We start from the raw sequence: 19468 nt of genomic DNA, 5'->3' as shown, positions 1-19468 counted from the left end.
ATGAAAGAGTTCATTACGGGCAAGATTTTGAAATTCTATTTGTTTTAATCGACTTTACCTATTTATGCAGCCGCGTCAAAAGCATTCTCACACCAAAATTTTTAGTGATTGTTTTATATTCTATAGCAGTTTAATGACTCCGGTGAGAATACTCTTCCTAGTTTGTTCATTAGTTACGCTCAGACTAACTCCACCCAAATTTTTATGATTGATTTACTTGACAGAGAGACATAGCATTGACAGCAAGCAGGAGTTTGGCATTAAACTAGCATTTTCTTTTAGTAGCAGCTCATGGTCTTGATCTCTAAATTTCAGCACTACTTTCGTCCGGCAACAACTGAGCCATCAAGTACTCCAGCGGGTTGTCTTCTACTGAGCCAGTCTCAGCTGGGATTGGACTTTCTCTGCTACTTCTTTGGCCCTCGTCTTCTAAACGAAATATAGCAACATTGTGAAATACGATACTCTCACAACAAACCTAGATGCATTTCTTGACTTCCTTCCGAAATGTCGTCAATTTTGGAAGTAAGAGCAGGCAAAGCGCAATCAGCTACAGGTACCGATGGCGGAGGAGCAGGCAAAGCGCAAACAGGTGGCGGTGTACATAGCGGTGGTCTAGAGTTCATGAAATTGTCCTCGGCGGACCACAGTGTTCTTTCCTTACTTTAGCTGTCTGAGCAGTATCCAATAGCGTGCCAGCTCAAAGAACATACTTCTTCGATCTTCTCTGCGGACAGAACTCAAAAATGCCAAGTCTACTTCAAGTTGCTCGTCAATTTCCACAACAGCCTAAATCAAAAAATTGCAACGAAAGGAATGCCCACGATCACCGCACCTTTTCCCGGATTATCTTCAGCGTTTGACTAGCCCTGGCAATGCGCTCATTCAACTGTAGATTCAGTTCGGAGAAATGCTGAAGATCTTTAGCCGCCTCTTTTCGGAGTACCATAAGCTAGAATTAATTAACGTGGCAATTAATCTCTCCCTAAAAGTGGCGTTCGTACTAAATCCGTGTTCTGAGTAACGATCTCAATGAACTTTCGTTGGCAGTCGTGCAGCAACTCGATTTCCATTGCTTTCAACTCGTTCTTATTCTCATCCAGAATTCGCTTCAGTCGGCGATCACGAAGCTTTCTTATTGTTCTCAATAGAGTCGTTTCGACCTTGGAGTAAATCTCAACTTCGTTTGCAAAGTCCCTCTATAATACGAAGGCATTTTCATGGCTTGGTCACTATACGCCATGCATGCATGCACGGCTTTGCCTCAATGCCACTGTTGTCGGGATTGTCTTGCGGGAGGCCACCGTAGTTCGGATTCGTGTGAACAACTGTAGGTCCGGAAGGCCCTGCTGGAAAATGGCATATTTCGGGCCCTTCATCAAGTTTAATTTTCAACATTCTAATTTTCCTTTCAAGCAACCGAAATTTTGAAATTCTTAGTTATAGAGGGAGTAAGGTAATTTTAAACTGACTTCATTTTCTGTTCTCTTTTCTGAAAGCGTTGTCAGAACTTCCCTTTGCTTCATCTTGATTTCTTTCCTTTCGGACTTCACTCTCATTATCCTGATTGCAAAAGAAGCAGGGAGTACATAGAAAGCAATAATATTTCTAGATTTAGAACATTTGCTCCTTCTCCTCTATTCTTTGCTTGACTTCATCAAGAGAGAAATTTCCGTAAGCGTCGGGCGTTTGATTGGTGACGTTTTTAAGCTCGTCTCTCAAGTATAGGACGTATCTTTCGGTCTCCTCAATCAGGGCACTCCTGACTACAAGGCATACTGCATACTTGTAATCAGGGCACTTCAGCGCTAATTCTTCGTATGCAGTGGTTGGAAGAATCAGCGACGAAAATTTGCTTTCCTTTTGGGTCGTATGTGATGTCGAAGGGCATATTGAATTGAGCGCTGCAAAGACTGAGATTGTCCTTGAAACCGCTCGTATCTGAGCCTGCAAAGACTTCAATAATATTTCTATTGCCTTCAATCTATAAAGTATATTTCAACAAGGTTTTGGCTTCAGTGGTTCCTACCTTCTTTATATTATGAGCGTACCAGTCGCAGACATAGACCGCATTAGATTCGTCGCACGTCACGGCCGTTGGTATAGCGAAAGTCAGCGGATTGAGATTTAGGTCCGCTTCTACTACGTATGCGCTGTTCTCTTGATTTGAAGTGAGCTTTTGGACGGTACCGCTGCCCCTATCATACACGCCAAGAGAGCCGTTAGCATAGAAAAGGCTTTCTATGTTCCCAGAGAGAGCCTCGCTTTCAGGATTTTCGCATTCTGTTGTTATCTTCAAAGGAAGTATGGTCGATTCGCGAACTTCTTTTCCTGATGCAGTTGAACGAACGGTTTCTCTCTTCGCCCGATCTTTATTCGAGACCCTCGTCTGCTTTGGTTTCAGCCAGGTAAACAACCTGAAAGAGAGGGGACCGGTCACAGGGGAACAGTTCAGGTCACACAAATACCAGCTAAAGCATCCACCCATAGTACAGGAGCTCAACTGACGGGAGCTAGGAATTGAGCTGAACGAAGCGTTTGCCAAATAGTTGAACTTGGAATGTCTGGTCTATCTAATTGGCGCTACAGTATATCGGGTACATACCAGGTCGGGTTCAGGGTACGGAGTCCTCGCAATTGCATTCCACGTATAATGGCCTTGGTAACAGGATTACGTATCAAAGAGGTTCTCGCCAGTTAGGCCGCTCGAGTTTCGGCCTGCAGCTAAAAAATTTTTGGGGACAAAGACAGCAAGCAGATAACTATCATCAGAAGGCTTTGCGTCTTGTCGAAAGTCGCGACGAAGCTGTCTAAGTCGATGGCGGTCGGTCCGAATCCGATCGACTTCACCGAGGTGAGGCCCCTTTAGAGGCTCCGCGCGTTCCGCCGGCGATTTTTTTGTTCGAGACAACAGACACCTCGCGCGTACGGTCTCTTGAAGTTCGTCGACATCGTCCTCGGACGTTTCGACGTCGAATTCGATCGTCCGTGAATACTCCGAGTCACGTCGCTGTCTGGAAGTTCAATGGCCGGTAGGTGCTTGCTAATATCGTCGAATATTTCCAAACTGATCTTCAACAGAGGGCTAGGACCCCGGCGCGTATCTACTGCCTAGTCGTCTTCGTCTGTCCAGGGAGCTCAGCCTTCCAGGGACCGTGAAGTCGAATTTTTACTAAAGCCCGGATCATAGCCGGATCGGAGGCGTTGTTCCTTTGACTTTCGTTGCGTTTTTGATCCAGTAGTTGCGCTTCAGAAAAGAGCGACTCTGAGGCCACAAGCGAGGCGGCGCTCATTTCTCTGCAACTTTTCTCGGCTCCTTTCCTCAAGGCGTTCTTCGTCCTCCTTCGCTTTGTTTTAGCCTTCTCTTTGGCATATATTCTTCTAAGAATAGAACAAAAGCTTTTACTTTTGTATGCCTGAAAAACAGCCTCGTCCACAGGGGGTGGAAAAAAGAGATTTCTGATTCATTTTTGTTGTAGGGTGGGCGTAGACTTCACCCCCTCAACACCTGCGCAAATCACTGCCCAGAGTTCGTTGCTTCGACGCATTTGCCTCTGCACTCGCCTCACATGAAGGTTGCCACACGGCTCTTGACATGATGCGCGGTCGATCGATCAGATTCACGGTATCTTTTAGCTACAGGCAGTGCGCAACCAGGGCCACCCGGCGTGTACGTTTAGAAACTAACGTAAGCGAATCATGCGTGAACTTGCAATCGTATAGCGGAGTCCTTACGCCCACTGTTTCATATGTGTGGTCGTACGCGTGACGGTCACTTTGCCTTTACATTGTCATAAGCTCGCTAATGCATTTATGGAAAAGTTAAGAGGGTATCAATGCAGCTGCTAGCACTCGCCCTCCATTAGGCAATAATTATAGCTGCCCTTGCCATGCAGTGCAAATGGTATGCTATGCAGTGCTATCACCGTCACTTAGAATTTCCTTGCTTTGCTAAGACCATTTTTCACTCTGGTCTTCGATAGAAATGACATTTTCTAACTCACGGTACTCAAGTTCCAGTTCAGTTGTTACTGTATGCTGCTTTTTTTATTTCTGCCGCTCTAGAAACTTTGCGGATTGCCAAGCTTAGGAAACGCCCACTGTAGAACCGTGAGTCATGTTTTGCTTTGGATCGCTTAGAATGGCTCCAAATTAACTCCCCGAGTTCTGACAAAAGAATTGCCCTCTTCTGTGCAAGAATTTCCCTCTTCTGTGCCTCCCCCTTCCCTCTATCTATAATTCGTGAAAGCAACTAAGCATCCTAGAAGTGTTTTGAAACTGGAAGTATTGGTGTCAGAGTTGGTGAGATACAAATTCTGTGAACCACTTAGAAACGATATGTTTTGTCTCCACAAACGCCACAACAGAGGTTATATATAGTAAGCTCTGATGACCTCCTTGTGGCATACAAATACCATGCACAACGGCGAAGACTCTCATTCACATAGCGGTGGTGACAAAGAAGACGCCAAGCCTTTCGACGCCAAGCCTTTGCAGAAGAAGAAGTTTTAGTAAGCACCACCACATGCAGTTCGCTAAGGCTGAGTTGGCTTGTAGAAAAGGTCCCTGAAATTCTTTTGCTAGCCACATCGAAACAAGCTACGCCGTACACGTTTTAGAAACGCAGAACGCTTGCTACCTGTCTATAGATGACGGGGGATACAGATCCTGTCTGATTTCATTCTAACTATTTCGCCCAACCCCAATGATTTCTCTATCCTCTGTAACTGGCTGCATGAGCTGGCGCGGCCTGCATGGGTTTCCGGCTCGTCTCGCTCAAGTTGTTTATGCACACACATGCAGTTACAAATGTAGGCTGACTATCGCAGCAGCTCTGTACGCCTACGTCTAAAGTAGACAGCTGCTCGTTCACATGCACGTTCCGCTTATTGTTAACAGGTCAACGCAGAAGTCATTTGGAGAATCAACTATGCCAGTGGGAATTTCTAAAATGCTTTTTTTCGTTGCCTTGTTCTGTGCAGCTGCAAAAACCACGGTCAGAGTAGAGCACATTGATGCTATTGCTCTTGAAGGTTTTGTAGGTTGGCTATCCCAAAGGATTTTTCTACTTTCAAGGGTCTGCTTGCAGGTATTATCCTTATGGTGGATACCATTCAAAGTATCTTAATATTGGCGACGGATCGTCGGAACGTGGAAACGACTACATTCACTACATACCTGGGAATAACTCTCCATACAACACAGGAAGCGCCCTCTGGCTTTTCAACATCGCCTCGCAGCCAAGTCTTGCTTGCACTCTTCTTCACTATGACGACGATGTGCCAAGAAATTATATAAGCTATTCAACAGATAGTGGAAACGGTTACTCTCAGTTTTGGGGAAAAAAAAGGGCAACATTCTCTTTTCAAACAATGGGCCGTGAACGCGGAATTGGTGAAATTAACTGGTCTGAATTTGTCATATACTGTCCGAAGCTTTCAGAAGTTAATTGAGACATGAAGACTAGCAAGCGAAAACTGGTAGTTGTTCATTTTCTTTCTCTTTTTCGTGTTCCTGTTTTTCTGTTGCGCTAACAACTTGAAGCATAAAACACATATGCTAGTTAACTAATGACGGCGTGGGCTTATCTGATAGAATATTTCCGTTTGGTATAGAAAACGGATGAAATTATCCGTCTTAAATGTGCGACGGCAAGTAACTGCGGTATCTCTAGAGGGCGTTTTGCTTTCGGCCTGGAAGCGCCGTATCTTTCCGATGCAGAGCATGCAGATCGGTCTCAGTAAGTGAGTTACCTGCGAAGACATTACAATCACCTTTGTCGCACGGAGATCTGCACGATCATCACTCTCAAACGTTTCGCTCATAAAAATCGTTCGATTTGAAAAAGCGACGTTGACGGGGATCCTTCAGAACGCGACTCGTCAAATAATGTTTAAAAATTTGCCTAAAAAATCCCACGACCTTCGTAGAGGATAAATACATTTTCATTCTTACCTGTGAATAGATTTTTTCTTCGATTGTTTCCGTTGTGAGGAGCCGGTAGATAGTGACCTGTTTCTTCTGGCCGATTCGCCACGCGCGTTCTCTCGCTTGCATGTCCGTGCTCGGATAAAATAACTACGCGATCGGCGCCCACGAGATTCGCGCCGAGACCGCCGACAAAAAATAGATAAATCCTATTCAGTACGAAACGATGATACTGTCGTATTAAATTTATTATTTATCTACTTGATTAATTTGAGCTATGAGAGACTGGCGCGAGCCAATAGGCGTCGCGCCGTCCATTCTGAGATAATCGTATTCCAACGATTGAATAAACTTTTCCATGATGTTCAACATCTTATAAATCGCGTAATTATTGAGCTATTAAATACGCGATTTTGTTTACCTGTCTCGTTTGGGTGAATAGCAAGACTTTGAGGCCTTGCTTCTTCCACATTATCAAAAGAGAATTGAGAACGACCATTTTACCGGTTCTCTTCCAGTAACCGTAGCGAGAACTACCGTTGCCTGACTTAAGAATTGTAGAACGACTCGCCAGCGTGCCGCCGTCCGCTTCTAGAATAAAGAACTCCGGACTAACGAGATCTGGATGATTGCAAAGTTTTCGAAGTACAGTCAAGCAAGGAAAAATCTAGAGTAGGGAAAATGCCCATAGGACGCGAAATTGACGTCATTTGGCGTACCTGAAGTCTTCCTGACACGGCACTCTCCACTTCGTCCAACTTCAAATATTTCCTATACTGCTCAATCTGCTCTAACGTCAATTTACAAAGAACCTAGTACATAAATAAGTTTTATTATATGATTCCTTTCGTCTTTCTCACCTGCTCGTTTTTCCAGGCAGCTGCAACGTCTTTTGAACGTCGGCCTTCATCCGCCTCAACAAATAGGGAGCAATAGTATCCTTAGCACACCTATAGGCAGCTTGAACCTAAAGAGAACGTTCCAAGAGCCCCCTTTGGTCTCCTTTTCCTCCCACCTGCACTGTGGACGCGTTGGCGTATCCACCCATGGTAATCGGTGCAGAAAACTGCTCCATAAAAACTGGCAAAGTGCCGGGTTTTCCGGGAAAGACGAAGTCGAAGAGCGACCAGAGTTCGCGTAGGTTATTCTGTACGGGCGATCCGGAGAGAATGAGTCAATGAGGCGTCGAGAATTGTTTGCAAACGAGCGTCGTTTCCGCGTCCGGGTTGCGAATCGCGTGGCCTTCGTCGAGTATGACGTAGTCCCACGGCTGGGCGAGCAGCGCGTCGCGATAGTTACGTACAGTTGAATACGCTGTTATAAGAACGCCGGACACGTGATTAATGGATCTTCCAGTTGAGGTGATATTGATCCCTCTGATTGAGAACGACGTCTATGACTCCTTGGATCCTCATCCTTCTTCAGAAGACGTGACGTCAGATTTCAAGTCATATGTTGCACTGAATTCGTCCTGATGACTCTCTGAGACTACGGAGTGAAGGCTTGATGACAGAGAAGCAGAACCACTCCCATTTTCATCTAATGTTTAAAAATCTATAGGTATTGATTCTATCTCTAATTGATTAAATAATGTCATTGAACTAAATTTGACGTAGCTACGACTTTATTCTACGTTTTCTCTTGCCTTCTGATTCGAGTATGAATTCCATGAGACCAGCGAGAATTTCGATTAGGTCTCGTACTGATTGCGGTTTTTTTGCTGCCACCATAGATACAACAGTACTGTTGTATCTATGCTGCCACGTACGTCGCGTCCTGTGATGTGACTGAGATCGGTAAGAAGGATTTTCGTTGCAAGTTCGTCGATTCTTAGCTGGATGTTCCATTCCTGGTCTTTGCGACTCTTTCCTGGCTTCAAGACGCCTAAAGTGAAGGCTTATCGCCAGCAAATGCGTTGTTTTTTGTTCGCTTTCCTTCCAACGATGCCCAAAGATTCGTTCGAGGATTGAAACGATGTCGTTTCCTTCGACTACGCAAGCGAGCGATTTTTCCACTTTTCTCCAGGAAAGCCTCTGTGCGCATGACTCTGACGTACGTCACACGTCACGTATTTAGTCTCGTCGGACATTACCGAAACATCCGGGAGAGAGAGGGTCTACTCACCCGCTTTGGAGATCTTTCCTAGCTCCTTTCGCAGTGCTTCAAGTTGTCAAACAGACTCAAACCAGTTTCGGACTGTCTAGCAATGGCTAGTCAAAAGCGTGTAGTTTCCTATGAAGGATTGCCCTTTCTGATGGACCAGCGATTGGCCAGTAGCCAGACAGCCGATGTGAGATATATACTAGCTCATTGTAGGCTATATGTAGTGTGATCGCTGTTTCAAAAGGACCGCGATATCGGCACTACAAATGGCGACACTTCGGTAAAATCAATCACGTGATGCGAGTAGTAATTATTTTGGTGAAAAGCTACATTTTAGAAAGGCGAGATCGCGTTGCATGATGCGTGTTTTCATGGCCAGACAGAAATAGCAAAAGATCTAATTGATCAATGCGGTGTTGATATCAATGACCAAGACAATGTAATGCGCAATGAATTAAAATGGCTCCTAAACAGAGCAAAGTACTTGCGGCTGCAGGATGGCTCTACTGCGCTGATGTTTGCTTGCCAAGAAGGCCATCTTTCTATTACGAAGCTACTTGTGTCCAAAAGTTGTGACGCCAATATCCGAAATAAGGTCTTGCTATAAATTCAATATTAAGTTCTGATTTTTAACATTTTATTAGATTGGCTGGACAGCGTTGCACTGGGCTTCTTTTAATGGTCAAACTGCTCTTGCTGAATATCTGATTGATCAATGCGGTGTTGATATTAATGAACAAGACGATGTAATGGACAATTAATCCAATGACTGTTGAGTAGCATTTACGGGTGTACAGAAAGGTTCAACCTCCTTGATGAAGGCTTGTGAAAAGGGTCATCTTTCTACTGTGAAACTACTTGTGTCCAAAAATTGTGATGCCAATATCCGAAATAAGGTCTTGTTATAAATTACAATATAAAGTTTTTAATTTTTGGTTATTTAACAGATTGGCTGGACAGCATTGTACTGGGCTTCTTTTTGTGGTCAAACTTCTGTTGCTGAATATCTTATTGACCGATGTGGTGTCAATGTCAATGAACAAGCCAACGTAATTAGCAATCATTTAATTAAATGACTGTTGGGTATAGGGCAACATTTACGAATACAGAAAGGTTCAACCTCATTGATGATGGCTTGTAAAAAGGGTCATCTTCCTACTGTGGAATTGCTTGTGTCCAAAAACTGTGATGTCAATATCAGAGATGAGGTCTTCTTATTGTCATAAATTACTTTATCGAGTTTTTAATTTTTATTTAATTTAATAGACTGGCAAGACAGCATTGCATTGGGTTTCTTTTCATGGTCGAACTGCTCTAGCTGAATATTTAATTGATCAATGCGCTGTTGATATCAATGAAAAAGACAACGTAATGGACAATTAATCCAATGACTGTTTAGTTTAGGGACGCTTTTACGGGGTACAGATGGGATCAACTTCGTTGATGAGAGCTTGTGAAAAGGGTCATCTTCCCACTGTGGAATTGCTTGTGTCCAAAAAATGTGATGTCAATATCCGTGATGAGGTCTTGTTATAAAATACAATATAAAGTGTTTAATTTTTGTTCTTTAAAAGATTGGCTTGACAGCATTGCATTGGGTTTCTTTTCATGGTCAAACTTCTGTTGCAGAATATCTTATTGACCGATGTGGTGTCAATGTCAATGAACAAACCAACGTAATACGCAATCATTTAATTAAATGACTGTTGGGTATAGGGCAACATTTACGAATACAGAAAGGTTCAACCTCATTGATGATGGCTTGTAAAAAGGGTCATCTTCCTACTGTGGAATTGCTTGTGTCCAAAAACTGTGATGTCAATATCCGAGATGAGGTCTTCTTATTGTCATAAATTACTGTATCAAGTTTTTAATTTTTGTTATTTATTAGACTGGCTTGACAGCATTGCACTCGGCTTCTTCTAATGGTCAAACTTCTGTTGCTGAATATCTTATTGACCGATGTGGTGTCAATGTCAATGAACAAGACAACGTAATGAACAATTAATCCAATGACTGTTTAGTATCATTTACGAATACAGAAAGGTTCAACTTCATTGATGATGGCTTGTAAAAAGGGTCATCTTCCTACTGTCAAATTACTTGTGTCCAAAAAATGTGATGTCAATATCCGAGATGAGGTCTTGTTATAAAATACAATATTAGTGTTTAATTTTTATTTAATTTAATAGACTGGCAAGACAGCATTGCATTGGGTTTCTTTTAATGGTCAAACTGCTCTAGCTGAATATTTGATTGATCAATGCGCTGTTGATATCAATGAAAAAGACAACGTAATGGACAATTAATCCAATGACTGTTTAGTTTAGGGACGCTTTTACGGGGTACAGATGGGATCAACTTCGTTGATGAGAGCTTGTGAAAAGGGTCATCTTCCCACTGTGGAATTGCTTGTGTCCAAAAAATGTGATGTCAATATCCGTGATGAGGTCTTGTTATAAAATACAATATAAAGTGTTTAATTTTTGTTCTTTAACAGATTGGCTTGACAGCATTGCATTGGGTTTCTTTTCATGGTCAAACTTCTGTTGCAGAATATCTTATTGACCGATGTGGTGTCAATGTCAATGAACAAGACAACGTAATGAACAATTAATCCAATGACTGTTGAGTTTAGGGAAGCATTTACGGGGTACAGATGGGATTAACTTCTTTGATGAGAGCTTGTGAAAAGGGTCATCTTCGCACTGTGGAATTGCTTGTGTCCAAAAACTGTGATGTCAATATCCGTGATGAGGTCTTGTTATAAAATACAATATAAAGTGTTTGATTTTTGTTCTTTAACAGATTGGCTTGACAGCATTGCATTGTGCTTCTCTTAATGATCAAACTTCTGTTGCTGAATATTTAATTGATCAATGCGCTGTTGATATCAATGAAAAAGACAACGTAATGGACAATTAATCCAATGACTGTTGAGTTTAGGGAAGCATTTACGGGGTACAGATGGGATTAACTTCTTTGATGAGAGCTTGTGAAAAGGGTCATCTTCCCACTGTGGAATTGCTTGTGTCCAAAAAATGTGATGTCAATATTCGTGATGAGGTCTTGTTATAAAATACAATATAAAGTGTTTAATTTTTGTTCTTTAACAGATTGGCTTGACAGCATTGCATTGGGTTTCTTTTCATGGTCAAACTTCTGTTGCAGAATATCTTATTGACCAATGTGGCGTTGATATCAATGAACAAGACAACGTAATGGGCAATTAATCGATGACTGTTGGGTATAGGGCAACATTTACGAATACAGAAAGGTTCAACCTCATTGATGATGGCTTGTAAAAAGGGTCATCTTCGCACTGTGGAATTGCTTGTATCCAAAAAATGTGATGTCGATGTCCGAGATGAGGTCTTGTTACAAAATACAATATTAGTGTTTAATTTTTATTTTATTTAATAGACTGGCAAGACAGCATTGCATTGGGTTTCTTTTCATGGTCGAACTGCTCTAGCTGAATATTTAATTGATCAATGCGCTGTTGATATCAATGAAAAAGACAACGTAATGGACAATTAATCCAATGACTGTTTAGTTTAGGGACGCTTTTACGGGGTACAGATGGGATCAACTTCGTTGATGAGAGCTTGTGAAAAGGGTCATCTTCCCACTGTGGAATTGCTTGTGTCCAAAAAATGTGATGTCAATATCCGTGATGAGGTCTTGTTATAAAATACAATATAAAGTGTTTAATTTTTGTTCTTTAAAAGATTGGCTTGACAGCATTGCATTGGGTTTCTTTTCATGGTCAAACTTCTGTTGCAGAATATCTTATTGACCGATGTGGTGTCAATGTCAATGAACAAACCAACGTAATACGCAATCATTTAATTAAATGACTGTTGGGTATAGGGCAACATTTACGAATACAGAAAGGTTCAACCTCATTGATGATGGCTTGTAAAAAGGGTCATCTTCGCACTGTGAAATTGCTTGTATCCAAAAAATGTGATGTCGATGTCTGAGATGAGGTCTTGTTACAAAATACAATATTAGTGTTTAATTTTTATTTAATTTAATAGACTGGCAAGACAGCATTGCATTGGGTTTCTTTTCATGGTCGAACTGCTCTAGCTGAATATTTAATTGATCAATGCGCTGTTGATATCAATGAAAAAGACAACGTAATGGACAATTAATCCAATGACTGTTTAGTTTAGGGACGCTTTTACGGGGTACAGATGGGATCAACTTCGTTGATGAGAGCTTGTGAAAAGGGTCATCTTCCCACTGTGGAATTGCTTGTGTCCAAAAAATGTGATGTCAATATTCGTGATGAGGTCTTGTTATAAAATACAATATAAAGTGTTTAATTTTTGTTCTTTAAAAGATTGGCTTGACAGCATTGCATTGGGTTTCTTTTCATGGTCAAACTTCTGTTACAGAATATCTTATTGACCGATGTGGTGTCAATGTCAATGAACAAACCAACGTAATACGCAATCATTTAATTAAATGACTGTTGGGTATAGGGCAACATTTACGAATACAGAAAGGTTCAACCTCATTGATGATGGCTTGTAAAAAGGGTCATCTTCGCACTGTGAAATTGCTTGTGTCCAAAAAATGTGATGTCAATGTCCGAGATGAGGTCTTGTTATAAAATACAATATTAGTGTTTGATTTTTATTTATTTTACTAGACTGGAAATACAGCATTGCATTGTGCTTCTCTTAGTGGTCAAACTGCTCTTGCTGAATATTTGATTGATCACTGCGCTGTTAATATCAATGAAAAAGACAACGTAATGGACAATTAATCCAATGACTGTTTAGTTTAGGGACGCTTTTACGGGGTACAGATGGGATCAACTTCGTTGATGAGAGCTTGTGAAAAGGGTCATCTTCCCACTGTGGAATTGCTTGTGTCCAAAAACTGTGATGTCAATATCCGAGATGAAGTCTTGTTATAAAATACAGTATTAGTGTTTAATTTTTATTTATTTTAATAGACTGGCACGACAGCATTGCACTGCGCTTGTGTTTGCAGTCAAACTGCTCTTGCTGAATATCTTATTGATCAGTGTGGTGTTGATATCAATGAACAAAACGACGTAATAGGCAATTAATTACAAATTACTAATAGTATAGGGAAATATTTGCGAGTACAGGAAGGTTCAACCTCGTTGATGAAAGCTTGTCAAAATGGGCATCTTCCAACTGTGGAACTACTAGTGTCGAAAAATTGTGATGCTAATATCCGAGATAAGGTCTTTTCATAAATTACACTAAGAAGTTCTCATTATAACATCTCATTAGATGGGACGTACAGCATTGCACTATGCTTCTCGTAATGATCAAACTGTTGTTTGCCAATATCTCATTGATCAATGTGGTTTGGATGTCAATGAACTAGACAACGTAATGGTCATTTACTGAAATTTCTTTTGAGTATGATGCAGCATTTACGGTTACAGGAGGGTTCAACCTCAATGATGGTGGCTTGCTGCTACAGTCATCTTCCTACTGTGCAACTACTGGCGTCTAGAAGCTGCTCTTTCAATATCAGGAATAAGGAATTTTTTAGAATTACAATATGAATTAATGTCTAATATTTGACACTTTGTAGAACGGCTGGACAGAATTGCACTGCGCTTCTCGTCATGATCAATCTGTTATTTGTCAATATCTTATCGATCAATGTGGTGTTGATATGAATGAAAAAGATAATGTAATAGGCATTTGAATGATTATTAGAGTATAGAGTAGCATATACGGGCGCAGGACGACTCGACTTCTCTGATGATAGCTTGTGAATGGGGTCATCGGTCTATTGTGCGACTACTTGTGTCCAGACGTTGCAATTTCAATACCAGAAATAAAGTTCTAATAAATATTGATACTGGGTTGTATTCTCAAATTGTTTATAGTTGGGTTGGACACCGCTGCACGTCGCTTCTTTTTATGCTCGAGCTGATGTTTGCGAAGATCTCATTGATCGTTGCGGCATTGATGTTAATGAACGAAATTATGTAATGGGCAGTGGAATTACGGATGGATTTAGGACTGCTTACTGTTGTAGGATGGCTCGACTTCATGTATGTTGGCTTGTCAAGAAGGTCTTCTTTCGGTTGTTCGTCTACTCGTCTTAAAAAACTGTGATGTCAGCATCAGAAAGAAGGTACATGTAATCAGCTTTTATTTAATTAAAGTTCTAATTTGCATTATTGTGTAGCTTGGTCGGACAGCGTTACACATCGCTTCTTTTCATGGTCGAATGTCTGTTGTTAAGTATCTCATTGATGGCTGTGGTGTTGATGTTAACGAACAAGATGATGTAATAATAACTTGAACTTATTTGACTGGTAAATTTACAAACGCAATTACGGGATTATAGGACGGCTGGACCTCGCTGATGATGGCTTGTCAACAAGGCCATATTCTCACTGTGCAACTACTCGTCTCCAAAAAAGGTGACATCAATATTCGAAATAAGGTATTGTCACTCATAACAAATTTTCGCTTACGCTGCTAAATGGCAACGTTCTTTTAGCGGGAAATAACAGCATTATATGCGTCTCTTTTTTATGGTCAAACTGTTGTTACTGAATATCTTATTAATCACTGTGGCGCTGATGTCAATGAACAAGACGATGTAAACAGGCAATGCAGTAAATGTTGTATATATAAGAAAGCATTTTCGGGGGGCAGGATGGCTCAACCTTACTGATGAAGGCTTGCGAAAACGGAATAATTTCTATTGTGCAACTACTTGTCTCCAAAAAGTGTGATGTCAAAATCAGAAACAAGGTTTTGTAATAAAATTACGATGTTAAGTACTAATAATTTGCATGCGCAACATGTGTAGTTTGGCGCAACAGCGTTGCACGTCGCTTCTTCCTACGGTCAAACTGCTATTTGTGAATATCTTATTGATCACTGTGGTGTCAATATCAACGACCAAGACAATGTATGACGCAATTAAATGACTGTATGATTATATGAAGGCATGTACGAGGGTGCAGGATGACTCGACATCGTTGATGATGGCTTGTGAAAGAGGTCGTCTTTCCACTGTCCAACTTCTCGCCTCCAAAAACTGCGATTTCAACGTCCAAAATAAGGTATTGAGGTAAATACATGTCTAAAATTTGATAGAACCAAGCGACATAGTTTGGAAAGACGGCGTTATTTTTTGCTTGTTTTAATGGTCAAAGTGACGTTGCAGGCTTTTTGATACGAAGCAAGACTCTCACATTTGCAGTAAGAACGCTTTAGTAAAATGTAGATGTTCTCGCATGTGGCAGCAGCAAAACTCCGATGTGCTCTTGGTGGCTCTTTGGAATTGTCATTTTTCAATCGCAGAAGAATTGGCAAACTGCGCATTTTTTAATGTACTAGACATTATCAACTACAGTATAATAATAACAGGCCTCTTTTAGAAAATGACCGTGATCCACGATCTTCTCTCCAGCATTAGACAAACTAAAGAAGGTTTTAGTTTTAGTGAACCCAAGACACTGTCGCTTCTTCTTGCCTGTGGAGCTTCTGCGAGCGTTAAAAATGAAGTTGGTCGTTTGATAAAGTGTTGATTGGTAATTATTTGTCTTTTAGCATGACAAATTACCGTATGAATGTGCTAGCGGTGAAAGCAGATATATTCTCAAGAGTGCCTGGGTATCTTACTTATTCACCTTAGCTAATTATCTTCAATTTTAATATCGTAGTTGGCATCTCAATATGCCGAATTGAGCGTAATGGGCTATTCACCTCCAAGCCGGATTAAGGTGTGCACGATCGGTGATGAAAGGGCAGGAAAGAGCACCCTCATTCGATCTTTACGACGATCATTATTCGGCACACTTGCTAGACGCATAATTAAACAAGATGATCCTGATCGTACAGCTGGTATTAAATTTAAAGAAGCAAAGATTGATTCTGCTGGCGAATTAGTCTTTTGTGATTTTGGTGGGCAAAAGGATTTTCACAAAACGCACAGCTTGTTCTTCAGTTCAGCGACGGTTTTTGTTCTGGTAATAGACTTGACCAGACCGTGGCAAGAGATACTTGACTCTGGTTTCTACTGGCTGTCGTTTACCAAATGCAGTCTTCTTGTCTCTGCTGATAGCAAAGTCAGACTCATTCTGGTTGGCAGTCGGGGAGAGCAAGTTGGACCGGAGCTATTGAAGCGACTCTCGCGCTCTCTTAAAGCCAAGTTTTCTAAGTGGTTTGACATTTCAGATGAACAATTTGTACTTGACTGTCGTTCGCCAAGAACGCGAACGATGGACTCTATTAGAACTCATCTAGGTCAATTAAAACAGCAGTGCATGGAAGTAAGTTTTTACCTCTTTATTTCACTAAGTTTCTGATCTGTGTGTAGGATGCAAAAAAGGTTCCAAACGTTGTGAAAAAGGTGGAGTCAGATTTACTGCCACTCCTACGAAAGCTTCTCTTATCATCTGAGCATCCGCTCCAAGCGTTGGCAAAAGACGATAGTCTGCTTCCGCAGCAATTGTCGTCTTTAATTCGTCAGTTACTTCGCAACGTATGCAGACTAAAACGCTCTTATCACCATGAAACTTTATCTTTACAAGCAGGATCACCAATTCTCCGAAGAAAGCATTGCAATTTTATCTGATTTTGAGCTCACTGTTGATAAGGTGCATTCTTCGCTACTCTGTACATGTAGTCCAAGTAGCTCTCTTCTTAGATTCAACGAACCGATCGTCATTGTATCCCTTGTGGTTTACTGTTGGCAATGATTGATAAAACTGTTTTTCCTGGACTTCGCAAAGACGTTCAAACACAGATTCTCAATTTTCTTCACACATATTCATCAGTAAGGTTTTATTAGGGTAATTAAAAACCAGAATTGGAATAAAAAGTTGGTACTAACATAGATAATTGTGTTTGAAGAGGAAGACGTGTTGGTGGTCAATCCCAACTGGCTTTGTTACTCTGTGATAGGCCCGCTAATGTCTCCTGAAGAATTTCCTATTCCCATGGCGCCAACAACAAATGGTATATTCAGCCTTGAGGATATCAGAGTAACACTAAAAGAATTCAGCAAGAGTCAAAAGAAGCAATTGATTGATGTTAATGAAGCAGTCAAAATCCTCCGTCTCTTGGAAATCTGCTATCCGCTTCCTAATAACCCTCACAAGTATCAATTTCCGGCTCTAGTCCAAGAGGAACGACCAGCTGATGCATGGATAGACAATGTTGACAAGCCTGTTTATGTTGGTCGTCGACTTCAGTGTGAAAACGACACAGACATTATTACGCCAGGGACTATGCCCTTCTTTCAAGCTCACGTAGCAGCGGCATCTGAGGAACTAGCATCTCTGCGACCAATTGTCTGGAAGGGCGGTATCAAAACGACTGAAACCGTGCGCGGTCGTCGCTTTGAAGCACTTGTCAAGCTGACGAAGAATGATAGGGCAATTGACATCATTGTTCGCGGCCCATTGCATTCGGAAGCTGAGTGCTACAAACTTATGCAAGAATCTAAAGAAACGGTCGAAAGAATGCTAGACCAAAAAAGCCCTGGCACGATCCTTTTGGAACTAGTCTTAAGTCGCAAAGGCATGGAGAATCTAGCGGAGTCATGTCATGCCTACAGCTACAAGGAAATTGATTACGCACAAAGTGATCATGAGTATCCTAAAGTATCTTTGGACTCGACGTCAGAGGAATACGTCAGTGATCTAATTGCTGTTCTAGACGATCACGTCAACGTTGTGCTGCCATGTGAAGTTAAACGATATATGTATAACAGTTTTTGTTCTACTTCACTTGTGCCACAAACAATGGCCAGGAGTCTGGAAATGCGAAGAACTCAGCTTTCTTCAACTTCTTCAGTTGATAGTGTTTTTATTCAGTGGAGCCAACGAATGGACGCTACCTTGCCTAAACTTATAAAGGCTCTGAAGGAAACAGAGCAAATTGACTTATTAGACATGTTGAAAGAAGAAGGTTTGGCTCCAATTGAGGTACTAAAAATTCGCTATTAGGGGGCTATCATTATAATATCATGTAGACCAATCTTGAGGTTGCATCAGATTCAGATGACTCAGAGAACTTGGTGGTAATGCTAGAAGCTTATAAATACTGTAGCTTAATTAATCTTTTGCAGGCTATTGAAGGTAAGCTCAATGAAGGAGAGCTCAGTGGTGCTTGCTTCATGCCGCGTGAGGAAGTGGACATGCACTATGAAGACAAGAGCACCGTCACAAAATTTGACGACGACAAGATTGTGAAAGATTGTCATATTGAAGCAATTGAAAATGAACTATTTGAGGATCACGATGACGTAGTTTCGTTTGGAAGCACGCTTTTGGGTTGGAGTCGCACAAAAGTGTTGAGCTATCTGTCCGACAGGCCGGATCGTCGAATTGGTCAGAAAGTGTCTCGCCTTCTTTATCGTTGGAAGGATCAAGTTGAAACTCCTACTAAATCAATGCTTCTTTCGTATCTCAAGAAATTTGACAAGGAAGGCATTGCGATTCAACTTCTGAAGTCCTGCAAGAAACCATGAATCAGTTAAAAAAAGTGGATAGGTTTCATTCTACAATTCATTGGTATCCACGTCACGTCTTTGTGTGTTTTGTTTATGAAATCTACGTTTACTTCTCACCAAATAAATTCAAGAGTAGGAAGCTATCAAAAGGAATTTGTGTTTTTGTGTTCTATTCTACAATTGGGATCAACGTTTACTTCTCAAAGGCAGATCTCACCCATTATTAATTCAATAGGTACGGTAGGCAATTATTGACTTCTCGTGTTTGTGTGCAGTTATACGTACAACTATTTTTCACTTCTTATCAGCATGTTATGCTTTTTCTTTCTATGACAAATTCTGTCTGATACAGAATGTACAAAAAACAGGATAGCACGTTTATATAGATCTAGTGGTTGAAGGCACCCGTGGGTAAATAAATCTGATATAGTCTACCTCGTTTTGAACGTCATCGCTCTCCTTGCGTTTCTCCATCGCCTTCTCTATTGTACTGGCAATCTTGTTGAGATGCGTAGGGCGCTCTTTCCGCACGGGATCGCGCAAACGGCGACCACGCGTTCTTCGCATCTCGTCTAGCGCACGTTTAGCCCTTCTCACGTGGTCCAACCTATAAAATGCGCAACGAAGCCACGAAAAAGCCGTAGTTTCAGCGTTCACTACTACTAGACCGTTCACTTTCTTTTCACAATGTCCTTCATCCAAGTCTGCCTTCTCGAGTCTTACTGGTTCCATATGCACCCGAAACAACCGTCGGAGAACACCGTGTACGCCTTCCCCGCAGCCGCCGCCGCCGTGAGCGACGCGAGCGAAGTCTCCAGCGACTTCGAAAGCGAGAAAGTCGCTTGACATCAAACTCAATCGTCATCCGACGAAGGCACGAAGATGATTCAGCACTCTCGCTTGAAGAATCAACTCTCGTCGCGAGTGCTTGCGCTGTTCAACCCAACGCCGAGCT

At 41.5% G+C, this 19468-nt stretch overlaps 2 protein-coding genes and 1 pseudogene across 5 annotated transcripts; 1 reads left to right on the top strand and 2 right to left on the bottom strand.

Annotated features, from left to right (window-relative positions):
- Positions 1-199: 199 nt before the first annotated feature.
- LOC136184637 (uncharacterized) lies at positions 200-3458 on the bottom strand. Of its 4 annotated transcripts, none has more exons than XM_065971552.1 (10): positions 2469-3271; positions 2030-2417; positions 1622-1984; positions 1473-1563; positions 1264-1408; positions 1005-1199; positions 836-952; positions 665-789; positions 479-615; positions 200-429 (listed from the first exon to the last, which is right to left on the bottom strand). In XM_065971552.1, exons 4-10 carry the CDS (start codon positions 1475-1477, stop codon positions 305-307), a joined length of 849 nt encoding a protein of 282 aa, XP_065827624.1. In that variant the 5' UTR covers positions 1478-1563; positions 1622-1984; positions 2030-2417; positions 2469-3271; the 3' UTR covers positions 200-304. The 4 variants fall into 4 exon arrangements, with proteins under 4 accessions (XP_065827624.1, XP_065827625.1, XP_065827626.1 ...); XM_065971553.1 differs by having other exon boundaries at positions 1473-1984; positions 2469-2554; positions 2606-3271; XM_065971554.1 differs by having other exon boundaries at positions 1473-1984; positions 2469-2525; positions 2606-3271.
- A 1671-nt stretch (positions 3459-5129) lies between these two features.
- LOC136184391 (DNA excision repair protein ERCC-6-like) lies at positions 5130-7658 on the bottom strand (annotated as a pseudogene).
- Positions 7659-8042: 384 nt separating this feature from the next.
- Positions 8043-18941, top strand: LOC136184390 (uncharacterized). Its single transcript, XM_065971282.1, has 57 exons — positions 8043-8218; positions 8276-8311; positions 8369-8470; positions 8528-8626; positions 8676-8777; positions 8829-8927; positions 8979-9080; positions 9141-9239; positions 9298-9399; positions 9457-9555; positions 9606-9707; positions 9768-9866; positions 9923-10024; positions 10074-10172; positions 10224-10325; positions 10383-10481; positions 10532-10633; positions 10691-10789; positions 10840-10941; positions 10999-11097; positions 11148-11249; positions 11305-11403; positions 11455-11556; positions 11614-11712; positions 11763-11864; positions 11925-12011; positions 12075-12176; positions 12234-12332; positions 12383-12484; positions 12545-12643; positions 12695-12796; positions 12854-12952; positions 13004-13105; positions 13163-13261; positions 13311-13412; positions 13469-13579; positions 13621-13722; positions 13776-13874; positions 13922-14023; positions 14074-14172; positions 14227-14328; positions 14389-14487; positions 14545-14646; positions 14703-14801; positions 14860-14961; positions 15017-15115; positions 15165-15254; positions 15302-15385; positions 15434-15559; positions 15606-15668; positions 15719-16327; positions 16375-16539; positions 16592-16654; positions 16705-16833; positions 16895-17986; positions 18034-18081; positions 18130-18941. Exons 1-57 carry the CDS (start codon positions 8135-8137, stop codon positions 18529-18531), a joined length of 7413 nt encoding a protein of 2470 aa, XP_065827354.1. The 5' UTR covers positions 8043-8134; the 3' UTR covers positions 18532-18941.
- Positions 18942-19468: the final 527 nt, after the last annotated feature.

Source organism: Oscarella lobularis, chromosome 3 (assembly GCF_947507565.1).
Source record: "Oscarella lobularis chromosome 3, ooOscLobu1.1, whole genome shotgun sequence".
NCBI lineage: Eukaryota > Metazoa > Porifera > Homoscleromorpha > Homosclerophorida > Oscarellidae > Oscarella > Oscarella lobularis.
Note: the sequence above shows the minus strand (reverse complement) of the source record. Positions and strands in the feature narration are given on the sequence as shown.